The following is a 21,728-nucleotide window of genomic DNA, read 5'->3' as shown; positions in this document are numbered from 1 at the left end:
ATAATTTTTTAAACATGTATTTTCAAATGGTAAGTGGATACGAGTATTACTATAGCGGAGGCATAAAAAGGTATTTTTCAAGTATATTGAAAGTGAATATTTGAAAGATGCGAAAATTTTTCATGTTCCTCGAATAATATTTTGCAAGAAATTATGCAGTATGCCTTTTTGTTTTTCGTTAAAAATTTCTAAAAAAGATAATTTAAAATTTTATTTTATTTAATGTTCAGGGCGCGACTGTTGCAGGAACACCAGATAAATCTATTTCGTTTGTCCAAGAAAATATTACGATAATTAAATCCTTTGATTTTGGAATTTTTCAAGATTTGGAAAGACTTCTGTAACTCAAGAATTATTCGAAAAATTTTTATGTGAAATAAATTCCAGATACACTTCTCAAACTTATCATTTATTTGAAAATAACAGTACTCATTTTGCAAATGATGCTGTTATTTTCCTTACAAGCTTTCAGCTTCCCAGCTGTGTGTTACATGGTTTCTGTTTGAAAAAAATGACAAAAAAATTTTTTGAATTTTTGTTTTTGATAATTACAGATGTGAAAGATGTAACCAAAGAAATGCTTTTAACTCCAATTGGACAGCAAGTGAAGCCGTTAGTCGAACTATTTTACGGAAATTGCGACCCGCTAAAGTGTCAAGCTGATGTGTGTTGAAAACATGTTAAATAAAGAATGAGCGAACAATAAGTAATTTTTGAAATAAAAATTTCTAAATACTGTTTATTCCAATTGAAACAAATAGAAATTTACTCCATCTCAAACAGCTGCCTTGTTCTCGAAAATGTTTCAATCAACAGCAACGTTGCAAGCTGAATCAACACAGAATAAATCTGAAAAGGCTTTCAAAGAAATTCTCGAAAGAATAAAGCTTCCAGAAGGTGTCACACCTGCTGCATTCATTGAACGGTTCAAAAAGATGAGTAATTTTCCAGAGTTGCAAAACTTTTATGTGTGATGACGTTTTTTTTAAAAGATGAAAGCTAACATATTTCTATATCATGTGTTTTTTTTTAAATTGCACCTTTTATTAAACTCAAATTTGTATCTTTTTTAATTAACAGGAATCATTTGATCAATCAGTTGATAATTCGACAAAACCAGAATTTGAATCTATTTCGACATTTCCCCATTTGAAATCTGAGTCTGTTTCTTTCTTTTTCATTCAATTTTTTTTAACATTCATATTTTGACTTGAAAATAACTAAATATATAGTGAGGAAAATTCCACAACAGAAAGTTGCGCAGATAACAGAATGGATATTGAAGAGCCAGTTATTCAATGCCCATTGCTTTCTTCTTCTGTTCCGTATTTGTTTGAGTCTTTTGAAGTTGAGAGTGTTCTTTCACATTTGTTGCACAATGCAGATCTGCTTGAGAAAAGTGTTGCTCCAAAAGCACATTCGGACACAAAGGAAAAGGAACAATTTTCAGTTGTTGAGGAAATATTGCTACCAGTTGAATCTCCAATTTTGTCTCTGGAACAAACGATGGATGCTTCCTTCTTCGATTTCTCTTCATCTGCATTCACTTTTGATAGCTTTTCGAATCCTTCTTCTCATCCTTCACCTCCTTCTTCTGTTGGATATTCTTCTTCGGTCGTATCTGAAAACTACAAGCCATTTCCATCTAATCCTGCTTCTGCCTCTTTCTATCCACCCTCTAAAGCACTAGCACCACAAAATCCTGGCATTTTGACTTTTCAAGACAGAAATTTCCTGAACTCGCTTCAAGTCCGCTCATTTTTTGAGTCTGTGAGCACCAATTATGTTCGGCGGGAGACTATTTCTCTTCCATCAGGTCTTGTTTCAATTGTCACACGGCTGCGCTGCTGTTGGCCAGCAGAACTTCTTCCTCCTGTGCTTTCTCTGCTTCGGATTCTTGCTTTGCATTCAAAGGGATGCATTCCACTGTGCAAAGATCCTCCTTCTTCAGAAATAACTGCTTTTGATTCAAGTAAAGTTAGTTTTGCTTCTGAGGATAATACATCTGAGATTTTTCATTCAGAAGTTACAAAACTTCCTCTTCATGCGCCTTTATCTGTTCTTGAGTTATTTCGACAGTTTGTTCTTCCAATCATAAGTTCCTCGCTTTCTTCACCACAATATTGTTCTGCATCTTCCATTTCATCTTCTCCATTCCCTTCATCTGGTAGTTCAAGCTCTTTCCCTCATTCAACAATTCCGTTTTCATCGTCTTCCAGAAAGTTAACAAAAGCTGAACTCACTTTGTGTGTTATATGTGGACAGATTGTTGTGAACTTAATATCAACACCAAGTGGTGCAAAGTATCTGGTTTCACCGAATAGATGTTCATTCTTTCTTTCTGTTGCTTCTTCAATGGTTGACTTCTATTCGGTGGCACCACTCCAACAGGTGGGAGCATGCATCATCCACAATATTGCCATGCTTTTGGATTCTGAAAAGAGAACAAATCAAGCTTTGTGCGAAGTTGCGATCCCTTCATTATGTAATGCCATTATTGACGAACACCATAGGATTTTTCACAAAGAGGAAGAATCCAAAACCATGCAAATGTCAAGAAAAAGTGAAACAGAGGATTGCAGTACAGAAACACTTGAAATGCTATTGAAGACTTTGGGAGTTTGTTGCATTGGAAACGATGTTGGAGTTAAAGTAATACGCGTGTTACACGGAGTTGTATCCTTTGTTCCCTTGATAGTGAAATTGAAAGATGAACAACATTATGAACCAATACAAAAACTTGCCATTGAGCTGCTTTCTCTTGTTTCTTGAGATTTTTTATTTCTTAATAATTCGGAAAATATTTTTTTTTCCTGTATAAATAAAAATATGAGAAATTTTGTTTTTGTATTCAAATATTTAATTTAGAGTTTTTTGTTCTTTTTTCCGATTACAGAGTGCTTTTTAATTTTTCTTTGAGCTTATTCATGATGAGAAGAAAGTATTTATTTTTCTGATTTAATGCTAATGTTGATGTTTTATAAACAAATAATTGAAACAATCAAACCTAGAATATGTCTATGCTTTTTTAGAGAATAAAAAAATCGCAAATGGACAAAGATTACTTCTTTCTTTCTTATTTTGAAAGACAATTATCAGTTATTAAATCATGAAAGCTTAAATATTTGACAGTCTGGTAAAACTAACATTTTCTGTTCAATCACTTTTCTTTCTCTTGATTGAATTGGGCTCCACGGCAATTAATGCTATTTAACATTTGCAAATAAAAATAACTTGTCTCATTTTTTTTATTATTCAAGAGATCGTTAAAGAAAAATTTTCCTTTTTTTTCCACTTGAATGAGAAGTACAGTCCAGCAATCAACCGAAATTAAAAAGAATAATTGCAATAAAAAAGAACCATCACAGACTGGATCTCAGAACACAGCCTCCTCCAGAAACAAAAGCAATAAACATCCAAAGAATTATGAAGAGCAAAGCAATTTCTTGGCAAATTTTTTCTTTCTTTTCTTCTTCAGATATGTGTTTCGAACTAAGCCTATTGTATCAAAAGATGTTTGTGAAAATGCTAAAGCAAACTCTGCTGAACTTTTGTTTCCTCAAATAAAAAAGAAATGGAAGGCTCGCTATTCAAAGTACACTTCTGTCTTGGAAGCATATAATTCTAAAAAGGTTTCTTTTGAAACTGAAGGAAAGAAATTTACTCAGAAGCCTCCCTCAAAGCCATCAATTTTACCAATTATGTTTTGTTTGGGTAAATGGAGGATTATATTATCACAAATTTTAATTGTGTTGACTGCTGCACCGAAACTTGTTACGCCTTTTCTTTTGAGATGGCTTTTGGAAGCACTTTCCAAAAAGGGATTGAACGATTCACTTAATATAGCTACTCCTTTTCCTGTTGGAATCGTGTTAGGACTCATATTAATTCCTATTTTTACTGGGATTTGTGAATCAAACGCAAACCGTTTCATAACAAATCTCGGAGGGCAGATGCGCACAGGCGTTACGTCGATGATTTACGATAAGACTCTCCATTTGAATATTGCGGCACAAACTAAGATCGATGTTGGAAAGCTAGTAGCGCTGATATCAACGGATACACAAAATTTGTCAGATTGGCTGAAGGATATTTTCACAGCCATACAGTTTCCGATTATGCTTATAGGGGCATTTGTACTTTTGATGATTGAGATTAAGTACTATTCGCTTATTGCATTGTTCCTAGTGTGCATCATATTTCCTATCCAAAAGGCTATTGCGCGGCAGATGTTCAAAGGGTACTACAGCTACCTCGAAGTGAACGAGTCTCGTCTGAAGGCAACAAACGAGATGCTTCAGGGGATCCGGATAGTCAAGCTTGGGGGGTTGGAGTCTGTGTTTTTGGACAGAATACAGAAAGTGAGGAATGTGCAGCTGCGGCACGCATCGCGGTTCATGTTTGCGATGCAGATGATGAACTCTCTGATGATAGCGTTTCCTATGATCCTTCAGACTGTCACGATGGTCGCCTTTTTCAAAGGGGAAGCAGTGAGCGAGGCGGATGTGATGTACTTTTTCTATCCCATCGCCAACGTTCTGGGCTTATTCACAAAGGCAGCCACAACACTTCCATCTGTGCTGCAGTCGCTTGTGGCAGTGATGTCGTCAGCGCAGCGAATTTCTGAGTTTCTTATGACTGACGAGAGGGTGGAGTATGTGGAAGAAATCAAGGATGGAGAATATGAAGAAGGAGAAGACGAAGACGAAGACGAAGAAGAAAGAGAAAAAAGAAACGACAAAAACGAGGGAAATGGAAATTCGAGTAGTGTTAACAGAGGAAAGAGGGAATATTCGGTGATTATCAACAACGGAATGTTCAAATGGGCAGATCCACTACCGATTCCGTTGATGAATGAAGAGAAAGCAGAAATGGAGAAAGAAAACCAAAAGAAGCAGAAGCAGAAGAAGAAAGAGGCGAAAAAGAAAGAAGAAGCCGCAGAAGTTAAAGTTGAGATGAAAAAGGAGGAACAAACTTCTTCTTCCTCTGAAAGTTCCGCTATGAAACAATCAGAGAGAGCTGAAGAAAGGAAAGATGCTTCATTGGCTGCTTCACGGACAGGTGTTGTGCTTGAAGACATCAACCTGAAAGTGAAGAAAGGAGAGCTCATAATGGTTGTGGGTGCAGTGGGAAGCGGAAAGTCATCGCTTTTGGCGGCAATCAGCGGAGATATCGCGAAGGCTGATGAGAAAGAAAGGGAGAAGAAGGAAGGGAGGGGAAGAACAGAAGTGAAAGTGAAAGGAAAATTGACTGTTTTTTCGCAAATTCCATGGATTTTCAATGGAACATGCAAAGAAAACATTCTTTTTGACAGTCCGATGGACACAGAACGATACAACGAATGCGTTTCAGTGTGTTGCCTGGAGCCTGATTTTGCTGTGTTGGGTGCAGGAGATGAAACAGCCATTGGGGAGAGAGGGATCAACCTGAGCGGAGGGCAGAAGGAGCGGCTGCAGCTGGCGAGGTGTGTATACACAGAGTCAGATGTGATTCTGTTGGATGACCCACTATCTGCGGTGGATGCACATGTGGGGAAGAAGCTATTTGAAGAGTGCATTTTGAAGGTGCTGAGGGAGAAGAGGAAAGAGACAGTGATTTTGGCGACGAATCAGGTGCAGTTTGCGGACAGGGCAGATGCGGTAGTTGTGATGGAGGAAGGAAGAATTGTAGCAAAGGGGACGAAGAAGGAGCTGGAGGAGAAAGGGATCGATTTGATGAGGCTTGTGAAGGAGTGGAGGAAGAAAGAGAAAGGAAAGGAAAGCGAGATGAAGGAAAAGAAAGAGGGGAAAGAAAAGAATGCTGAAGACACAATGGAATCAGTTGTTCAATCAAAAGATACAAAAGAAAATAATGAAGAAGATGAAGCAGCGAAAGAGAATAATAATAAGAAAGAGGAAGAGGAAGAAGACAATGAATCAATTTCTGCTGAGATGGAATCGAGCGCTCAAACAGTTGCAACAACCGAATCTGAAATGAGTGCAGAAGTAGAATCAGCAAATAAACCTTCATCTTCAGGTGGAACTGATGCATCAAGTTCAATGTCTTCACTTCTAGCTTCGCCATCTCCTTCACCTTCGCCATCTTCTTCTCCATCTTCTTCACCTTCCTCCTTCTCTTCTTCAACACCATCCGAAGGGACAAATCCAACAGATACAAACAAAAACACCAACACAGCTGCAGATTCTTCAGAATCAGACGAAGCGCGCAAAGCAGCGTCGAAGATGATCACCGAAGAAGAGCATCTGCTGTCGAGTGTGTCGTGGAGGGTGTATGTGGACTACATGCTGAAGATGGCACCACCTCCTGTCATTCTGCTCTATCTGCTCCTTCTTCTCGTGTGTGAGGGAGTCAACACACTCAACTACTACTGGATGAACGTCGCCAGCTCGCCAACAATCTTCCCTCAGCTTGTGTTTGACTGGAAGCTGGGCATGATGGGCTTCTTTGCAGTGGCCTTTCTGCTACTCGTGTTTGCGCGGGCAGGTGTATTCACTGTGTTTGTCCGAAGAGCAAATGTTAAGATCCACAACGAACTGGCATCGCATGTCGTCAAATGTCCGCCTGTGTTCTTCGACACTACCCCCACTGGGCGCATCCTGAACAGGTTCAGCAGCGACGTGTCGAAGACAGACACCGACTTGCCTTCGACGTTTGTGAATGGGCTGCAGATGTGGCTAGGGGTGATTGGCACATGCATTGTGGGTGGGATAGACTGGCCATACTTTTTGCTATTTGCTCTGTTTGTGCTGCTGCTGCTCCATGCAATTATGCTTGTGTACCCTCGCACTTCGAGGAACCTGACGCGGCTTGAGGGCATTTTCAGGAGTCCGCTCATGGCGCAGTTCAGCGAGACGCTGGAAGGATCCGGCTTGTCAACAATCCGAGTATTCCAAAGAGAAGGCATTTGGCTGGCACGTTTCCAGCAGAAAGCAGACGAGTGGGCATCAGCGTTTGTGCTACTGAGGGAAGGGATGCACTGGGCAAGCCTGATGATTACGTTCCTCACGACACTATTTACAATAGGCGTGACGCTGTTTGGGTGGTATTTTATGAGTGCGTCGAGTGTGGGGCTGGCTGTGTCTGCATCGAATGAGCTGGCGTGGAAGGGCACAATGCTGGTGACGACAGCTGTGGTGGTGGAGTCGATCATGACGAACTTGGAGCGTATCCAGGTGTATTCCAAAGAGCTACCACAGGAAACAGATCGAATGGAAGTTAAGCCACCAGCAAATTGGCCTTCTGAAGGAAGGATGGAGTTTGAGAATGTATCGTTCAGATACAGAAAGGGGCTGCCATTGGTGCTGAAGAATGTGTCGTTTAAGATCAAAGGAGGAGAGAAGATTGGGGTGTGCGGACGGACAGGTGCTGGGAAAACAAGCATTATTCAGGCTCTGTTTAGGCTTGTGGAGCTGGATCCAGCTCTAATGCCACATGATGCAGAGGAAGAGAAGAGCATAGCTGCAGGAAGGAGCTCTCATTCATCGAAAGGAAGCACCTCTCAGATGAAGCAAGTTTCAGCTTCTTCTTCTTCTTCGGATATTCAACTTGAAGAAGGTTGTGGCTTTTCATTTGCAGAAGATCCATCACAACTGCATAACAATGGAAGGATTCTGATTGATGGAATTGACATCTCAAAAGTTGCACTGAACAGATTGAGAAGCTCAATTGCCATTATTCCACAGGATCCGACTCTGTTTGAGGGGACGGTACGATCGAACTTGGATCTTGCAGACCGACACAGCGACGAGAAGCTGTGGAGAGTGCTGGATCTGGCTGAGCTGGGCGATGCGGTGCGGAGGATGGAAGGTGGACTTCAGGCGCATATTGCAGAAGGAGGGTTGAACCTGAGCTGCGGGCAGAGGCAGCTGATGTGCCTGGCAAGAGCCATTCTGGATGAATGCAAGATTGTTGTGCTGGACGAGGCGACGGCAAATGTGGATGCAGAGACCGACAGCAAGATCCAGCACACGATCCGGACATCGTTTGCAGGGCAGACAGCGATCATCATTGCTCATCGGCTGCACACGATTGTTGGGTGCGATAGGATTCTGGTGATGGACAGTGGAGAAGCGAAAGAGATGGACACACCACAAAAGCTGATGGAAGACCAGAATTCGCTATTTTCGCAGCTTTTGGCGCATTCGGATATGATCGGAAAGGACAAAGTTAGAAGCCAAAATGGAGGCACTGAAAGCACGAACTGTAACGGAGGAAAAGTGCACGCCGAATAAGAAATTGGAGAGAAGAAGACGATACGCAAAAAGTTGATTGCAAGTTCAGAAATTTATAGATTATAGGTGTGAAAATAAAATATTTTCCATTGAATCTGGCTTTTTGATGCCATTAGAAGATGAAAGGAAATTACCGAAAATTGTTAAGATTTTTCGTGCTGCTTTCATCAATCTCAGTAATAAATAGATTTGCAGCTAATTAGTAAGTTTTATAAGGATTTTTGTGTTGTCGAGACATAAATAACTTTTTTCAATGCTTTCTGATTAATTTATAAGTATTAATTCATGTTCAATTAGAAGTAATTTTTATTTTTGAAGCATTCGTTGTGGAGCTTTGAGTCAACTTTATTTATTTGTTTGTTTTCCTTTTTTTTTTTTTTTTTTTTTTTTTTTTTTTTTTTGGACGTTTTTTATAAGATGATTATTTATGCATTCAAGCAGTCAATATGTATTTTTTCATTATCAAACTTATGAAATATTGTTGCTGTTGCAGGAGAATAATTAATAATATTCTCTTTAATTCATTTTTAATTTCTTGTAACAATTTATCTAGAAACATTCTATCTGTCATGTCTGATCTTGCTTTTCGATGTTGATGCTTTCTGTTATCCAAATATTTTTCCAACCAATCTATCTCCTATTTTGACAGCTGTTCGGTTTGATGCTTGAGATAGAAATTATTATGTATTAAACATTTGTTTTGCTTTTTTAATAAGTGCAAAGTTATGCATAACCAAAAAATACACTTCTTATTTTGAATTCATTCATCATTCATTATTGTTTCATGAAATTTTCTTTTTTAGAAAGAAAATTTGATGTATTTTGTTCGGTGAAAATGCCTCATGATGCTTGTTGTAATTTGTTTTTATTTAAGTTGTTTATCGATACAAGAAAATTTAGAGAATTCAACATTTTTTGCATTAATCGTTTGCTAACTTTAAGAAATCTGTTTTTTTTTTTTTATTTGATTTACAAACCTATTCATATCATTAACTTTCGAATAATGGTTTTAATAAAATGGAAGAATTTTTTTCTTATCGTCGATGAAATTTCAAAGAAGAATATTACTTATGAAACCTTTAACTGTATTTTGGAATTAATTACCAAATAGAGAAATTCAATTTATTCATATTTTAATCTGAATTTCTCAAAAAACTAAAAAAAAAAATAACAAATTTCGTAACTGATTTGCGTATTTTTTTATTTTTAATGAAAAAGCAATATCTTATTAAATTGAATAAAGTTTTTCTTAAAAATGAAAGAAAACATAAAATACCTCTTGAAAGCTAAACAGAAATAACTGAAACAGTAAAATGATCTCCAGAGATTTTAATTTCCTTTTGAGAGAAAAAATGATTCTCATCAACTTAAAAAACGAATTGAAAATTGAAGACAACTTAAAATATCCAAACCAAAATGGAAAGAATGAGGATAAAAACGAAAAAAATAGCAAAACACAATTTTAAATAAACAAACAAATAAATAAATAAATTTAAACAGAAGATATTTGATTTTTAAACTTAAATCCGCTTCTAAAAGAATTTTTTATTTAAACTTCTCTGAGAATAGTTATAATCTCTCAAATTATGACAAACAATTAAATAGCTGACGAATAAAAACTAACAACACACAATTGACGCTTTTAGCTAAACAAAATATAAAAAGAACATTTCAATTAAAGCAAACACAATTCTTGCAAAAACTCATCATCTTTCAAAGTCTCAAACAGAATCAGAAGTTTCTTCTTTCCGCACGTCCATTCTTTTTAAGCATTTTCCTTACAACCATTTCGAGTACTTCTGCTGAATTGACTATTGATTTTATCCGATTTTTCTTCATAATCCACTGCATCAGAAACGGTGAGTATCACAGTTCCTGGAGGAAAGAGCTGGATGAATTCCCGCTTCAGTACAGATAAGGAATATCTCTCTGCTGTTTCACCTGTTAAACATCCTTTGATAATTTCTTTCAGTACTGGCTTCGGAATAACTTCGACGTTTGGCCTCTCTCCATTCACAATCTTCTGCCCCGCCACCTCGGCCTCATACTCCCCAAACGGGATCTCCAGCGTCAGGCACTCCCACAGCATCATCCCAATCGAGAACACAACCGACTTCTTTGTTGCCCCCATTTTCCTGTTCATCAGCAATTCTGGTGCCATCCATCGCAGACATTCCTTTTTGTAATCATCCTCATCCTCAAATGCTGATGAAGGCAGAGAGTCGCTGTCATCATCATCATCACTGGCTGCTGTCACAACTGTTGATGATGAGATGGAGGATGAATCAGAATCGTCAGATGAAATGAAATCAGAGTGCATCACAATGCAGATCACCATGTGCTCCGAGAACAACACAATGTGAGGACTCAGACTGGACAATGACTGAAGCTTGTTTTCCATTTCATCAAAGGAGTGAAGAGCGAGATTAGCCACCCAGAACAGGATCTGGGCAGCTGTTTGCTCCCTCTCCTTCAAGCTCCCAATCGCCATCTCCTTTGTCTCGTTCCTTCCATGAAGCAACATAAACAATGAATCCCTTAAATCCACAATCAGCTTCTCATGTGGTGATGAGCATGCCATTGCATCCACCAGATTCGACATTGACGAGGTGGTTGGGCACAGATCCTCTCCCCGAACAAATGTTGAATCTGAATCAGTTATTGAAGTGGATGAAATGGATGGAGATGGTGTTCTCTTCCTTATCTCTTCTTCCTCTTCTTTCTCCAATGCCCATTCAGGAATCTTGTCTGAATCTCTTCCAAGAATGTATTCAGTCGATCCACTCTCAGATAGAAGATGCTCAGATGACTCTGAATGTTCCAAATTTGAATCATACACCCTCTTCTTTATTCTCTCTTCATTCTTCTTTTCTGCCTCCTTCTCTGCTCTCCTCCACTGCTCCTCTGGTGACGTCTCCATCGTCACCATCTCAAACGCCTTCGGATCTTTTCTGATATTATCATTCACAATCTCTCTCAAATCTTTCGCTTCATTCTTTGCCTTTCTCCATCGAACGGCCAGAACAATTGATATAATCAGAATAATAAACAAAATCACAACAAGCACGATTACGATTATTGGCCATATCGATTTTTCATTCATTCCTCTTTCAACAATCCTTTCATCTCTATTAGCTTTGGGCTCGCTTCTGTTCTTCAGAATGAAAGAATTGGAAAAATTCGGAGATGAAGGATCTCTATATTGAAGCGACACAGAAACTTCTGTTTCATCTTCGATATTTCCCAGCTTTTCTGTTGGTACCCATGAGTGAACTTCATTCTCTGAGATAAACCCATGTGTGTCAAAATCGTATTTCTCAATCTGCTCTTCACTGCCCCTCCTGAAAACTAATCTCAATATCAGATTGCAAGGCAAAAGAAGCTGCCCTTTTATCTTCAGCTTTGTCGCAGTTCCTTCATTTTCTTTCTCCACTGACCCTAGCAACGGAATAAAGAAAACAGATTCTCTTTCTTCAGCCATCCCTCCCATAGTACACCCTTCATTTAGTATCCACATTGAGGTGTTGGGCAGCACCCCGTCTCCACCTTTCAAACTCATCATATTCAGCGATCCTGCGTCTTTACACATAATGTTCCTTCTTGCTGATGGGTATCCTTCGATTGATGGATTATTGTTCGCAAACTCTCCTTTCTCGATTGTTGTGCTCCCTCCCAACAAAGACAGGCCTCCCTCAGGCGAGTTTGCAAAGGAGGAGTCTTTCATCGCTGCTGTGCTGCTCGCCATCTCCACAAGCGATCCGTTCCATCTGCACAACTCTTGTTGAGAGAAATTACTTCTGCTGCTTATTTCATCTTCCATGACCGCTTCAAAAAAGCACAGATCAAACATCACATTGTTGCACAGTGACAGTTTGGCAAGAATCCCTCTCTTAACAAGGGGCAACAATCCACTTATCGAACAGTTTGCAAGGGTTAGACTGCCAACAGAGGCTGCGGATAGAGTTGTCGAGGAGCTTGTGGAAGATGAAGAAAGGGTGTTGTTTGTGAATGTGGTGTGTGAAATTACTGCATCTTTGCTGTTCTCGCAAGACATCACACTGCCTGCTGAGGATATGGAGGTGAATCTGGTGGAGGTGATGGCAACCGAACACGATGAGGACGCAATCACAATAGAAGATTTGAGGGAGAGGGAGGAGAACAGGCAGCCATTCAGCACGCCATTCCCTTTGCTGAAACGCAGAAGCGGAAACAGCGGAAGAGCTGAATCAGACGAAAAGGAGCAGTTTGTCAGCTCGACAACACCCGAGCCTGGAGAGATGAAGGAGGAGTGGGAAGACGAAAATTTGTGTCCAAACACAAAGCATAGATTGGTGATGGCAACTGTGTTGAGTGTGGTGATCACAGCCTCGCTTGCTTGTGTTGCAAGCGAAGAGATTGAGATGATACCCGAGGACTTGGATCGTGAGGCAACCAGAAGGCTGTCCAGGGTCAGCTCGTCTTCGATGAGTGAGGCGCCTTTAACCACGAGGCGGGGATCGAAATCGGCAGTGATATGAGCAATAGCATAATCGATCGAAAGGCAGGGCAGGAGATATGTGCCGCACTTCCTCTCGTTCCTTCCTCTGCTCTCGGGGAGCGAGCAGGCAACAATGGTGTCAGCCTGGTAGATTGTGATGAAGTCCATCAGATTGGTGTCGGTGGTGTGATCTGTTGTGTCGATCCCGTAAATTGCATTCTGCCTCACGTAGATGCCTTCTCTCAAATCGAACTTGAATTGGGTTTCATAGATTTGTTCTGATATGTTGTGGCACGAAACATAAATATCATTACCAACTTTTGCCGTATTTCCTGTGAATATAACACTCTGGAACAAGAAATGCAGTGATCCACTTCCCGTTGCATCGATATAAAATGCACCGCCTTTCCCTTCATTCGAGCAGCAGCAACGGATCATCGTTGAACTCAAAACAGAAAATGAGCCCTCTTCTGGTAATTTTATAAAAGCAACTCCTCCTTTTTGGTTTTCGATAGCTTTACAGTCGCTCAAAGTTGTTCCACTCACTTCAATAGAAATATCTCTTTCTCTTTGACAATCAATCACAGATGCTCCGTTGTCTGCTCTTGTCACGGATGTGATTGTCGATTCATTAATAGAAAATATACATTTTTCATCTACAATCTTTCCATTTTCCTTTTTTCCCGATTCACCAAACCTAAAAATGCTTCCATCAGAAACGTTCATAAATGTGCATGTGAAATTGCTAATCTCACAAAAAATTAATCCAATTGAAAAAGCGCTTTTCGCGATGCTGACCGATTCCATTGAAACATCTGTAAGAAAAAGCTTTCCTTTCATACAAGTAACAAATTTGCACAAAATTTTCCGTTCGTCATCAGAAATACCTTCTGTTACGAATGAACATTTTTCAATAGACAACACTCCATTCTCACACAATACTAGTTCTGAAGCTGAATTGTTGAAGGATGACGCAATCACCAGAGAAACAAGCTTCAACGAAAACTCGCCTTCACATCGTAAAAACGGCTCTGACGCTTCTCCGGATTTTTTTCCAAAAAAAAGAATCGATTTATAATCTTTGTCTCCGTCCGATGAACTCGAACGGATCGTGAAGTTTGAGAGAGAAAAAGTGTTGGTAACTTCAGTGGATTTGGTGATCAAGATGAGCTTTGCCAAGGCCTCGCCGCTGATCTGCTGCATACCTTTCAACAACGAGTGGCAAGGTATTTCTGCCTTGCCGCACCCGATAAAGTCCATTCCGTCCGATCCAACGCTTATTGTTGACGAAGAATATTTCACCAAAAAATACAGCAGATCTGCCGAAACACTCACAAAATGCGTTTCGTCTCTTCCTTTCATATCGACTTTAATCTCTCCGTCTGCTCCAAAATACTCGAAATCAAACAGAGATGGAATGATTGAGGCGTTCAAATCAGCACTTCTCACAAACATGTCTTTCCCTTCAAATGCCTCATTTCTGCTGAATGTTAATCCAGAAAACAAATAGGCATTGACATTCTCCTTCAAATCGAGATAGATGCCACCTCCTTTCCCATTAACCGCATTCACTCCACAAGACACAATTGATGTTTTGTTCATCACCAAAGATCCTTCTGCTTCAAGAAAACAATTAAGAATTCCTCCATCTCCTTCTACAGATGAACATCCATTAAATGTGCAGTTATTTTCCGTAAAAGAGCTCACAAAGTCACTTCTGGTGTTCAGAAACACACACGAACCGTCTCCTGCAGTTCTTTTGATTTCTTCGAAAGTGGTGTTCTTTATAGTTATCGAATATATTCCCGAGGAACCTACGATAAATGAAGAACTCGTTAGATTTGTGTTGTGGAAAATGCTATTATTGATTGTTGTGGTTCCTGTCGAGTCAACAGATATCAGCCCATCGCTGCCAGCTGTTGTCATTCCATTGATATCCAAAGTGTCGAGTTCAGCTGAGGCACTTCCACTGATAGCAACAAATGGTGCATTGTCAAAGGTTAATTTCTGTGCAAGAGGAACTACAAAGTTGCTGATAGATAATTTTCCGTTCGTGATCTTCACAATGCAATACGAAACAGAAGCACCCGAAGCAGCTGGCACAGCCGCACAGTCAGTCATCGACAGCACATTGGCATTCGAGAGGATAAAGGCGCTCCTCCCATTCAAAGATGCCTCGAGCACAAACTTGATTTTGCTGAAACTTGTCTCCACAGAATTGATCAGAAGCCCTTCACTCACTTTCGCTTGCGAGGAGCCAACATTGATTGACGTATTGTCTTTTTCAACATCAAACGCATACGATTGACTGTTGAGGAGTGTTTCTGTTCGGAAGGAAAAGGAAGGCAGAAAGCGAATATTTCTCTTTGTGTTCGCAAATCGCGCAGCTGAAGCGCCTACCACGCTCTGACACGGATAGTCACTAAATCCGCAGAGGCGATAGTTGTTATCAGTGGTCTGCCCAGACACATAAGCTGGAGAAGTGAAGTTCCTCAGAAACAGAGCAAGCGGGAAAATAAATGATTGATCCCCATTTTCCATCCCGCTCAGCTCATCAAAATCTGTGATGCCAATCCCAATCACTGGATGAAAACCAATTGTGTTTGCGTTTGCTGTTCTGAGCAGTTCTGCACTTTCAATAAAAACATTCTTCCCTTTCCAGCTGTTGCATCCAGAAAACTGAACTGATTTGAGCTGGAAGTCTCCAGCTCCTTCCCTAAGGCAAAGATAGATTCCTCCTCCTTTTCTCTTTTTCCGGCTGTCTGTGGGAACAGTGCATGTGTCGAACAAGCAACCAGAATCCACCCCAATCTGCGTTGTGCTGTGTGCATTCAGCTCCAGATACAGCGCTCCTCCATTTCCGTCGAGACACTTGCAGTTCTCCAAAGAGACATTCGAAAGCACAAAGCTCTCTTCTGCTTGGACAGCCTTACTGAACATTGAGCCATCGCCTATCCTGCGGCTGATCATCGATATCTTCACATTGCTCAGAGTAAGACGTGCTTGCTTTTCTGTGGTAAACAACGATGTGCTCTCAAAAAGCACAGAAGATATCTCACAACTCTCGAGAGAAGCTTCACCCTTTGTCAGCACAAAAAACGGTTTGTTGAATGAAGATGAAGTTGAATCAGCCTTTAACGAGCACTCGTTCAGCACAAGCACAGAATACTCATTGTCCTCAGAAAAAATGCATTTGTCTGAAGAAGATACTGGACTGTGGATGATTTGAATTCCAGAGATGTCTAACGATCCACCCGCAAGAGTGCAAAATGCGCTGCTCGATGGAATTGTGTGGATTGTTATTCTCGATGAAGAAATGTTCTTTTCAATGATTATGTTCTGAAAAGCGAGTGAAATTGAATCCTCTGCATATTCTCCAGAATATAGTTTGACTGAAAGATGATATGAGTTTATCCACTGTTTGCAAGAATAGCCCAGTGTGCTGCATTCATTTGAAAAATCTCCACATCCCGCCACATCTCCAGACCCTCGTGTTGGATCCACATGAATAACAGTTTCAGATGGATTTGGAAGGAGAGAATTTCGCTTTTCTCCATTTGTGCATTCACGGTATCCTTGTGTGCACATCCACACTCTGTTCTGTTCACTCAGCGAAAAGCAATACAAAAAGCAAGATGAGTTAATAATGTTGTAATAATTTTCTGAAAAAGCTATATCATTTCCGATTTGTGCTGAATTGTTAACAAAGAAACAATATGAAAATATCAATGCATTAACTGCAATACTATCATTCCTCATTACATAAATTCCTCCTCCAATCGAATAAGCAAAATTTGAATTTATGAACCAGTCATTGATAGTTATTGAAGAAAAAGTTTGATATAACATTAAAGCGCCTGCTTCTTCTTTTCTGCTTTTGCTTTGAATCATTTTTAAACTTGAACAAATCACAGGAGATGTTGATCCTAAAATTAAACCAACTCCTCGGAGATCGGCTTCACATTGTGTTGAATTCAAATTTGTGATTGTTACAGAATCAAAATAATTTTCAATTCGCATTAATCCTTCTCCTGATGTTGCGTTGCATTTTTCAGCTGTACAATTCTGAATCAGTAATGGGCCAACATTTTGAAAGCAAAGAACTCCCCCATCACCTTTTGGATGAGTGTTATTACATCTGTCGAAGAAGCATCCTCTAATTGTGAATGATTTCGTCCCGTATGCATATATTGTCCCTCCATACATATCGTTACCATTTACATTGAATGTTGTCTGCTCGACCACAACATCCCCGTCGGAGCTGTCAAAAACTCGTCTGTTATGCTCGGTTACTGTGCAAGCAGAAAATGATGTATTGCAACAAACAAATGATGATAGTGGTCTGCCAATTGCGAGTACAGAGCAAAATGGGCTTTCAACTCCTAAAAAATTGCATCCAAAAACAATGCTCTCTTTTGTTTTCAAATAAAACGGATGTTCTTTATTTGGAGCAATCAAATTGCTAATGTTTTTAAAACAGCAATCAGAAGTTGAAACACAATCGAAATCGCCCGAGGCAAGAAAAGGATTGCTCATTTGAATAGTAATTGAAGAAAATGATGATGACTGGACAATTAGCGAACTCTCATGCCACAAATTCACCATACTGTTTGATACAATGTTTTTGTGTGAAAAAAACGAAAAAGATAGATTTACAAATTCAAGGATGCTACACGAAGAATAAATTGGTTCTTTTGAAAATTCGTTCAAGTGCACAGCGCACAGATTCATTCTGCACTTTGAACCTTGCCGTACATTAATTAGTGCATTTCCTCTTTTTTGATGCAAACACAATTGCGTTACAGAGAGCGAAGAATTAACAACTTGGTTAATTGATGAAACAACGCTAAAGCCAATGCATATGAAAGAGTCACAAGTATAGGAACATGTAGGTAATGATTTAAAGCGAAAATCTTCCTTGTTTTGAGGATCTATTATTAACTCTCCGCTTTGTGATATTGAGAATGGCAAATAATTTAAAAACAAGTGCTCCAACGACTTACAATTCAAAGAATACCATTCTTTCCTTGTTTCTGTGAACAAAAATAACAGCAATATGAAAAAGGTCATAGCTCCAAAGCAGTCTTCGGAACAGAAATTTGAAAACTTTTGTTTAAAAAAATTCTTTCGATTATGGTATTTTGAAAATGAATGTATTATTTATTACCATTTTCAAAAAAATATATACACAAAGTAGAATTTGAATTATTCTGTTGTATTTTCTTGGAAAAGAATTGAAAATGGAACAAATTCGAATGCTTTTATTCCAATTTCATATTAAAACCATCTGGAAAATTTGATTATGCTTTTGTTATTCAATTGCGGTTTTTTTTCATGTTGCATAACTGTAATGAAAAAGACATTAAAACTGCTGAAATCATCGAATATGGATAATCTCTGTGGTACGCTTATATAATCTGTTATTTATTGCTTTTAATTTCAAAAGTTTTCTGAGATTTGAAATGTTGTTTTCTTTGCATGAAAATTGCTCTGAAGGAGAACAGAAACAAAAAGTTGAAGAAATGAATGGACAAATGGATGAAATGGATAAAGAAGAATTTGATTCTTTTTTCACGAAAGAATTATTCAACAAAATAGACAAAATAATTGAAGAAAAGAAATTGTTTTTAGATCACGCAATTTTGTTGTTGAAGCATATTAGTTATCGCAAAGCGTTAGAAAGAATTTGGAACAGCAGTTTTAATAATTCTTTTTTGCAATTACGATTTGAGAAGATGATTATTGAAGAAGAACAGAAAAAAGAAGTTAAAAACGGAAAGCTGCTTGTTGATCTTTGTGGATGTGACCTTTCGTTAAAATACGAATATATGGAACTTCCAGAAACAATGACTGAAATATGTGTGCCACATATTTTGAAAGTCGCATTAACGAAAGAGCAAAACGAAGAAGTACAAAAAGAAGTGGAAATAGCATTGTTGGCTTTGAGTTGCATTGACGCGTATTACGTATGAGCATTTTTGTTTCATTTTTGATATTATTGATTTTTTCCATTTTCTAAGGATAAGAGAAAAGAGCTGTATGTGAATGAAATCAAAGAAATCATCCAACATCATCAGAAGCATCGCAATCTGACGCGACTTGCGCATCAGTCTGCATGGAGTTTTTTGATATTCAGATTTGAGAACGATGATAGCTTGGCAACTGTAATTGTGAATGAGTTGCATTTTACGAGAGAGACAGCAAGAGAGAGAAGAGCTTGCCCAATACAGTGATTGGAAGAAGAATGAAAATTGTGAAAAACAAAAAATGGAAAGAATTTTTATTGAAAGGTGGTTTGCCACAGTCCACCGTTACTTTCAAGGCAACAAATTGAGAGATGAAAAGGATACACAACTGATTGCAAGCGTTATACAGCTTCACAAAAATGCTAAAGATTTTGATGAAGATTTTCACAGAGCAAGAATTGAGTTGTTTGAAACTATCGCCCGGAATGAAGCTATTTCTGCTGGTGATTTGATGAAAAGTGGTTTCATTGACACTCTTTTGGAGCAGATGCAGCAGTCGACAATAGACAACAGAGCATGGTTAAATTTCTTGTTCGTATTTCGTCTCATTGCAAAACGATTGAAAGAAACAACAAACAAAGAAAGAAAAGATAAAAATTACGAAAAGGAAGAGCAAATGATCAGAAAGGTTGTCAAAAATGAGATTATTGAAAGGATGGAAGAAGAAGGATACGATGACTTCATTTTCAGCTGCTATGGAATGTTTTTTGAATTAAGTTATTATTCAAACATTTCTGTGGATTTTTTGGATTATCTCATATCTCATTAAGCTTTGAAGTGTAACTTTCAAAAACAAGTTAGCGCTCCAATGTATTCAATCTTCCACTTCCTCCTCCTCCTCTTCTTCCTCTTCTTCCTCTTCTTCCTCTTCTTCCTCTTCTTCCTCCTCCTCCTCTTCTTCTTCTTCTTTTTTTTTTTTTTTTTTTTTTACTTCATTTTGATAAATCGGGATTATAGGGTGCATATTTTATCTTGACCTCAATTTTTTATCTCAACCCTATTTTTTTGAAACTTATTTTTGCTTTTTTGATTTGTGAAAAGGCTAATAACAAAAACAAAATAAATAGACTTCTTGATATTTATGTTTTTCAGAATTCTGTTAAAAAATTTTTTGTGATTTTTATGTACTAAAAATTATTTAAAATTTATATAATTTTAGGACCCAGATCAAAGACTTGCTGGCTGTGAAACGAATATTTCATACTGAACGTTTTTATTAAAAGCATCATAATTCCGCATTCCTATATTACTATTTTTACTTGTTTTTAACATTTTCTTATTTATTTTTGACCTTTTTTTCTCATATCACTGTTTTTGTATAAAACACGATTTTTTCTATAAACAAGTGTTTGTGTCAAATTTTATGTAAATGAAAAAAATATTCAAAATCTTATTTATCGTTTATTTGTATTAAGCATTGAAATGAAAAGGAACTTTTCAAGAATATTAACTAAAAAGCAAGTACATATGATTTTTTTGTTATTTTAATTATCAAACATATACAAACAAATAATCATTTTTTCATACAAGAATCGTTTTATTTTAATTATGTTTATTTATCATTTCAATAAATTTAAAAACTAATTCATATTTGTCTTTAAAATCGTGTTTTTTGAAAAAATGTATGAAATGAGAAAAAGTGTTAAAAAAACAAGTTGAGAAAGTTTAAACAACCAAAACATATAAAAAAGAACGATGTATTATGATATGAAAGCTTAAAACTTCTGATAAAAAATATTCGCTGAAAAAGCAGCAAGTCAATGATCAAAACATAAAATTATTACAATCCTCGATCTTTTTGGTAAACAAGAAATATTGAAAAAAAAATATAGAATAAGGAAATTAAAACATTTCAAACATTTCTGGTTATTTTTTATTTATCGCAGGCTTGTGTAAAGCTAAAAGTGTTGCAAAAAAGAAAAAGGTCAAGATAAAATTATAGCCCTAAATCACTTTTAAAACAAACATATGAAAATTGACTTTTGTACCGTTTTGTGAAATGAGTAAAAAAGAAAAAGCAAAAATTGTGAGTCATGAAATTTGAAGAATTTCATTTCCTCAAACATTCACAAGATAATCAGCAATATTCAAAGATAACGAATGATCATAATTTCTTTTAAAAAATTCTAAAGCCTCATATAAGCTTGTGATGATATCTTCGCATCCTTCTTCTTCAATCTTTTCAAATATCTTCCTTTTGGTTACCTTTCTGTTCACTTCTTCCATTTCATCAAACTCTTTTATTTTCGATCGTATTAAAATATAGAAGAAGAATTCCAAGTAATCAAATGTTACTCTTTCGTTCAACGTTGGTTTTTGAATCTCCACCAAAATGTTATCAACTGCTCCTCCTTTCAGCAAGTAATCAATTTTCACAGCTCCGCTTTTTGCTGCTCCTCTTAATAGGCTAATGCTCCAGTTGCAAATTGTTCCGTTTCTATCCATTGATGCTCGAAACATTTGAACAATGCTTCTGATAAGTTCAACAAACTCTTCATTACATGATCTGCACGAGAGAAAGAAATCAAAAAATGCACAGAGCCATCTCCTAATAATACAAACTTCTTTTGCTTCCCCTTCTCCATTTCCCTCTTCTTTCTCTCTCTTCCAATCAACACACTTTCTCAACTCTTCCAGTTCTCTGGCTGCTTCTCTCCCCAAATGCAGCTCATTCGTGATGACTTCTTTTGATGTTTCGAATATGTGCATCAGTTTGATCAAAAACTCCCAAGCAGATTGATAGGCAAGACGAGTGAGGTTGAAATGCTTTTGATGATATTTGATGATCTCTTTTATTTCATCCAAATACAATTTTTGTTCGATAAACTAATTATAAAAAAAAATTCAATTTATCAGTCAATGAATAAATCATGCCTTATCGTACCCAATATTGTTCAGTGCCATCAAAGCAATTTCCACTTCTTTTTGCGTTTCCTCATTTTCCTCTTTGTTCAATGCAACTTTCAGAAGACAAGGCAAGTTTATTGATAACAT

General features: G+C 37.8%; 4 protein-coding genes across 4 annotated transcripts; 2 read left to right on the top strand and 2 right to left on the bottom strand.

Annotated features, from left to right (window-relative positions):
- Nucleotides 1-26: 26 nt before the first annotated feature.
- Nucleotides 27-3,008, top strand: MONOS_1481 (putative PPPDE peptidase domain; the record flags this gene model as incomplete). Its single annotated transcript, XM_067867642.1, has 8 exons — nt 27-70; nt 149-158; nt 231-268; nt 325-482; nt 555-664; nt 762-968; nt 1,081-1,160; nt 1,233-3,008. The coding sequence occupies 8 exons, from the start codon at nt 27-29 to the stop codon at nt 2,770-2,772; spliced, it is 2,187 nt and encodes a 728-aa protein (XP_067729001.1). The 3' UTR covers nt 2,773-3,008.
- Nucleotides 3,009-3,263: 255 nt separating this feature from the next.
- On the top strand, nt 3,264-8,231 carry MONOS_1482 (putative ATP-binding cassette transporter subfamily C; the record flags this gene model as incomplete). Its single annotated transcript, XM_067867653.1, has 1 exon — nt 3,264-8,231. Exon 1 carries the CDS (start codon nt 3,300-3,302, stop codon nt 8,229-8,231), a length of 4,932 nt encoding a protein of 1,643 aa, XP_067729000.1. The 5' UTR covers nt 3,264-3,299.
- Nucleotides 8,232-9,406: 1,175 nt separating this feature from the next.
- Nucleotides 9,407-16,296, bottom strand: MONOS_1483 (uncharacterized protein; the record flags this gene model as incomplete). The annotated part of the gene is made up of 1 exon (XM_067867664.1): nt 9,407-16,296. One exon carries the CDS (start codon nt 16,294-16,296, stop codon nt 9,997-9,999), a length of 6,300 nt encoding a protein of 2,099 aa, XP_067728999.1. The 3' UTR covers nt 9,407-9,996.
- A 4,935-nt stretch (nt 16,297-21,231) lies between these two features.
- On the bottom strand, nt 21,232-21,728 carry MONOS_17473 (uncharacterized protein; the record flags this gene model as incomplete). Its single annotated transcript, XM_067870397.1, has 3 exons — nt 21,232-21,240; nt 21,297-21,560; nt 21,609-21,728. The coding sequence occupies 3 exons, from the start codon at nt 21,726-21,728 to the stop codon at nt 21,232-21,234; spliced, it is 393 nt and encodes a 130-aa protein (XP_067728998.1).

This window comes from Monocercomonoides exilis, assembly GCF_001643675.1.
Source record: "Monocercomonoides exilis strain PA203 chromosome Unknown scaffold18-1597598, whole genome shotgun sequence".
Classification (NCBI taxonomy): Eukaryota; Preaxostyla; order Oxymonadida; family Polymastigidae; genus Monocercomonoides; species Monocercomonoides exilis.
The sequence above is the reverse complement of the archived record's forward strand: the minus strand, read 5'-3'. Positions and strand labels throughout refer to the sequence as shown.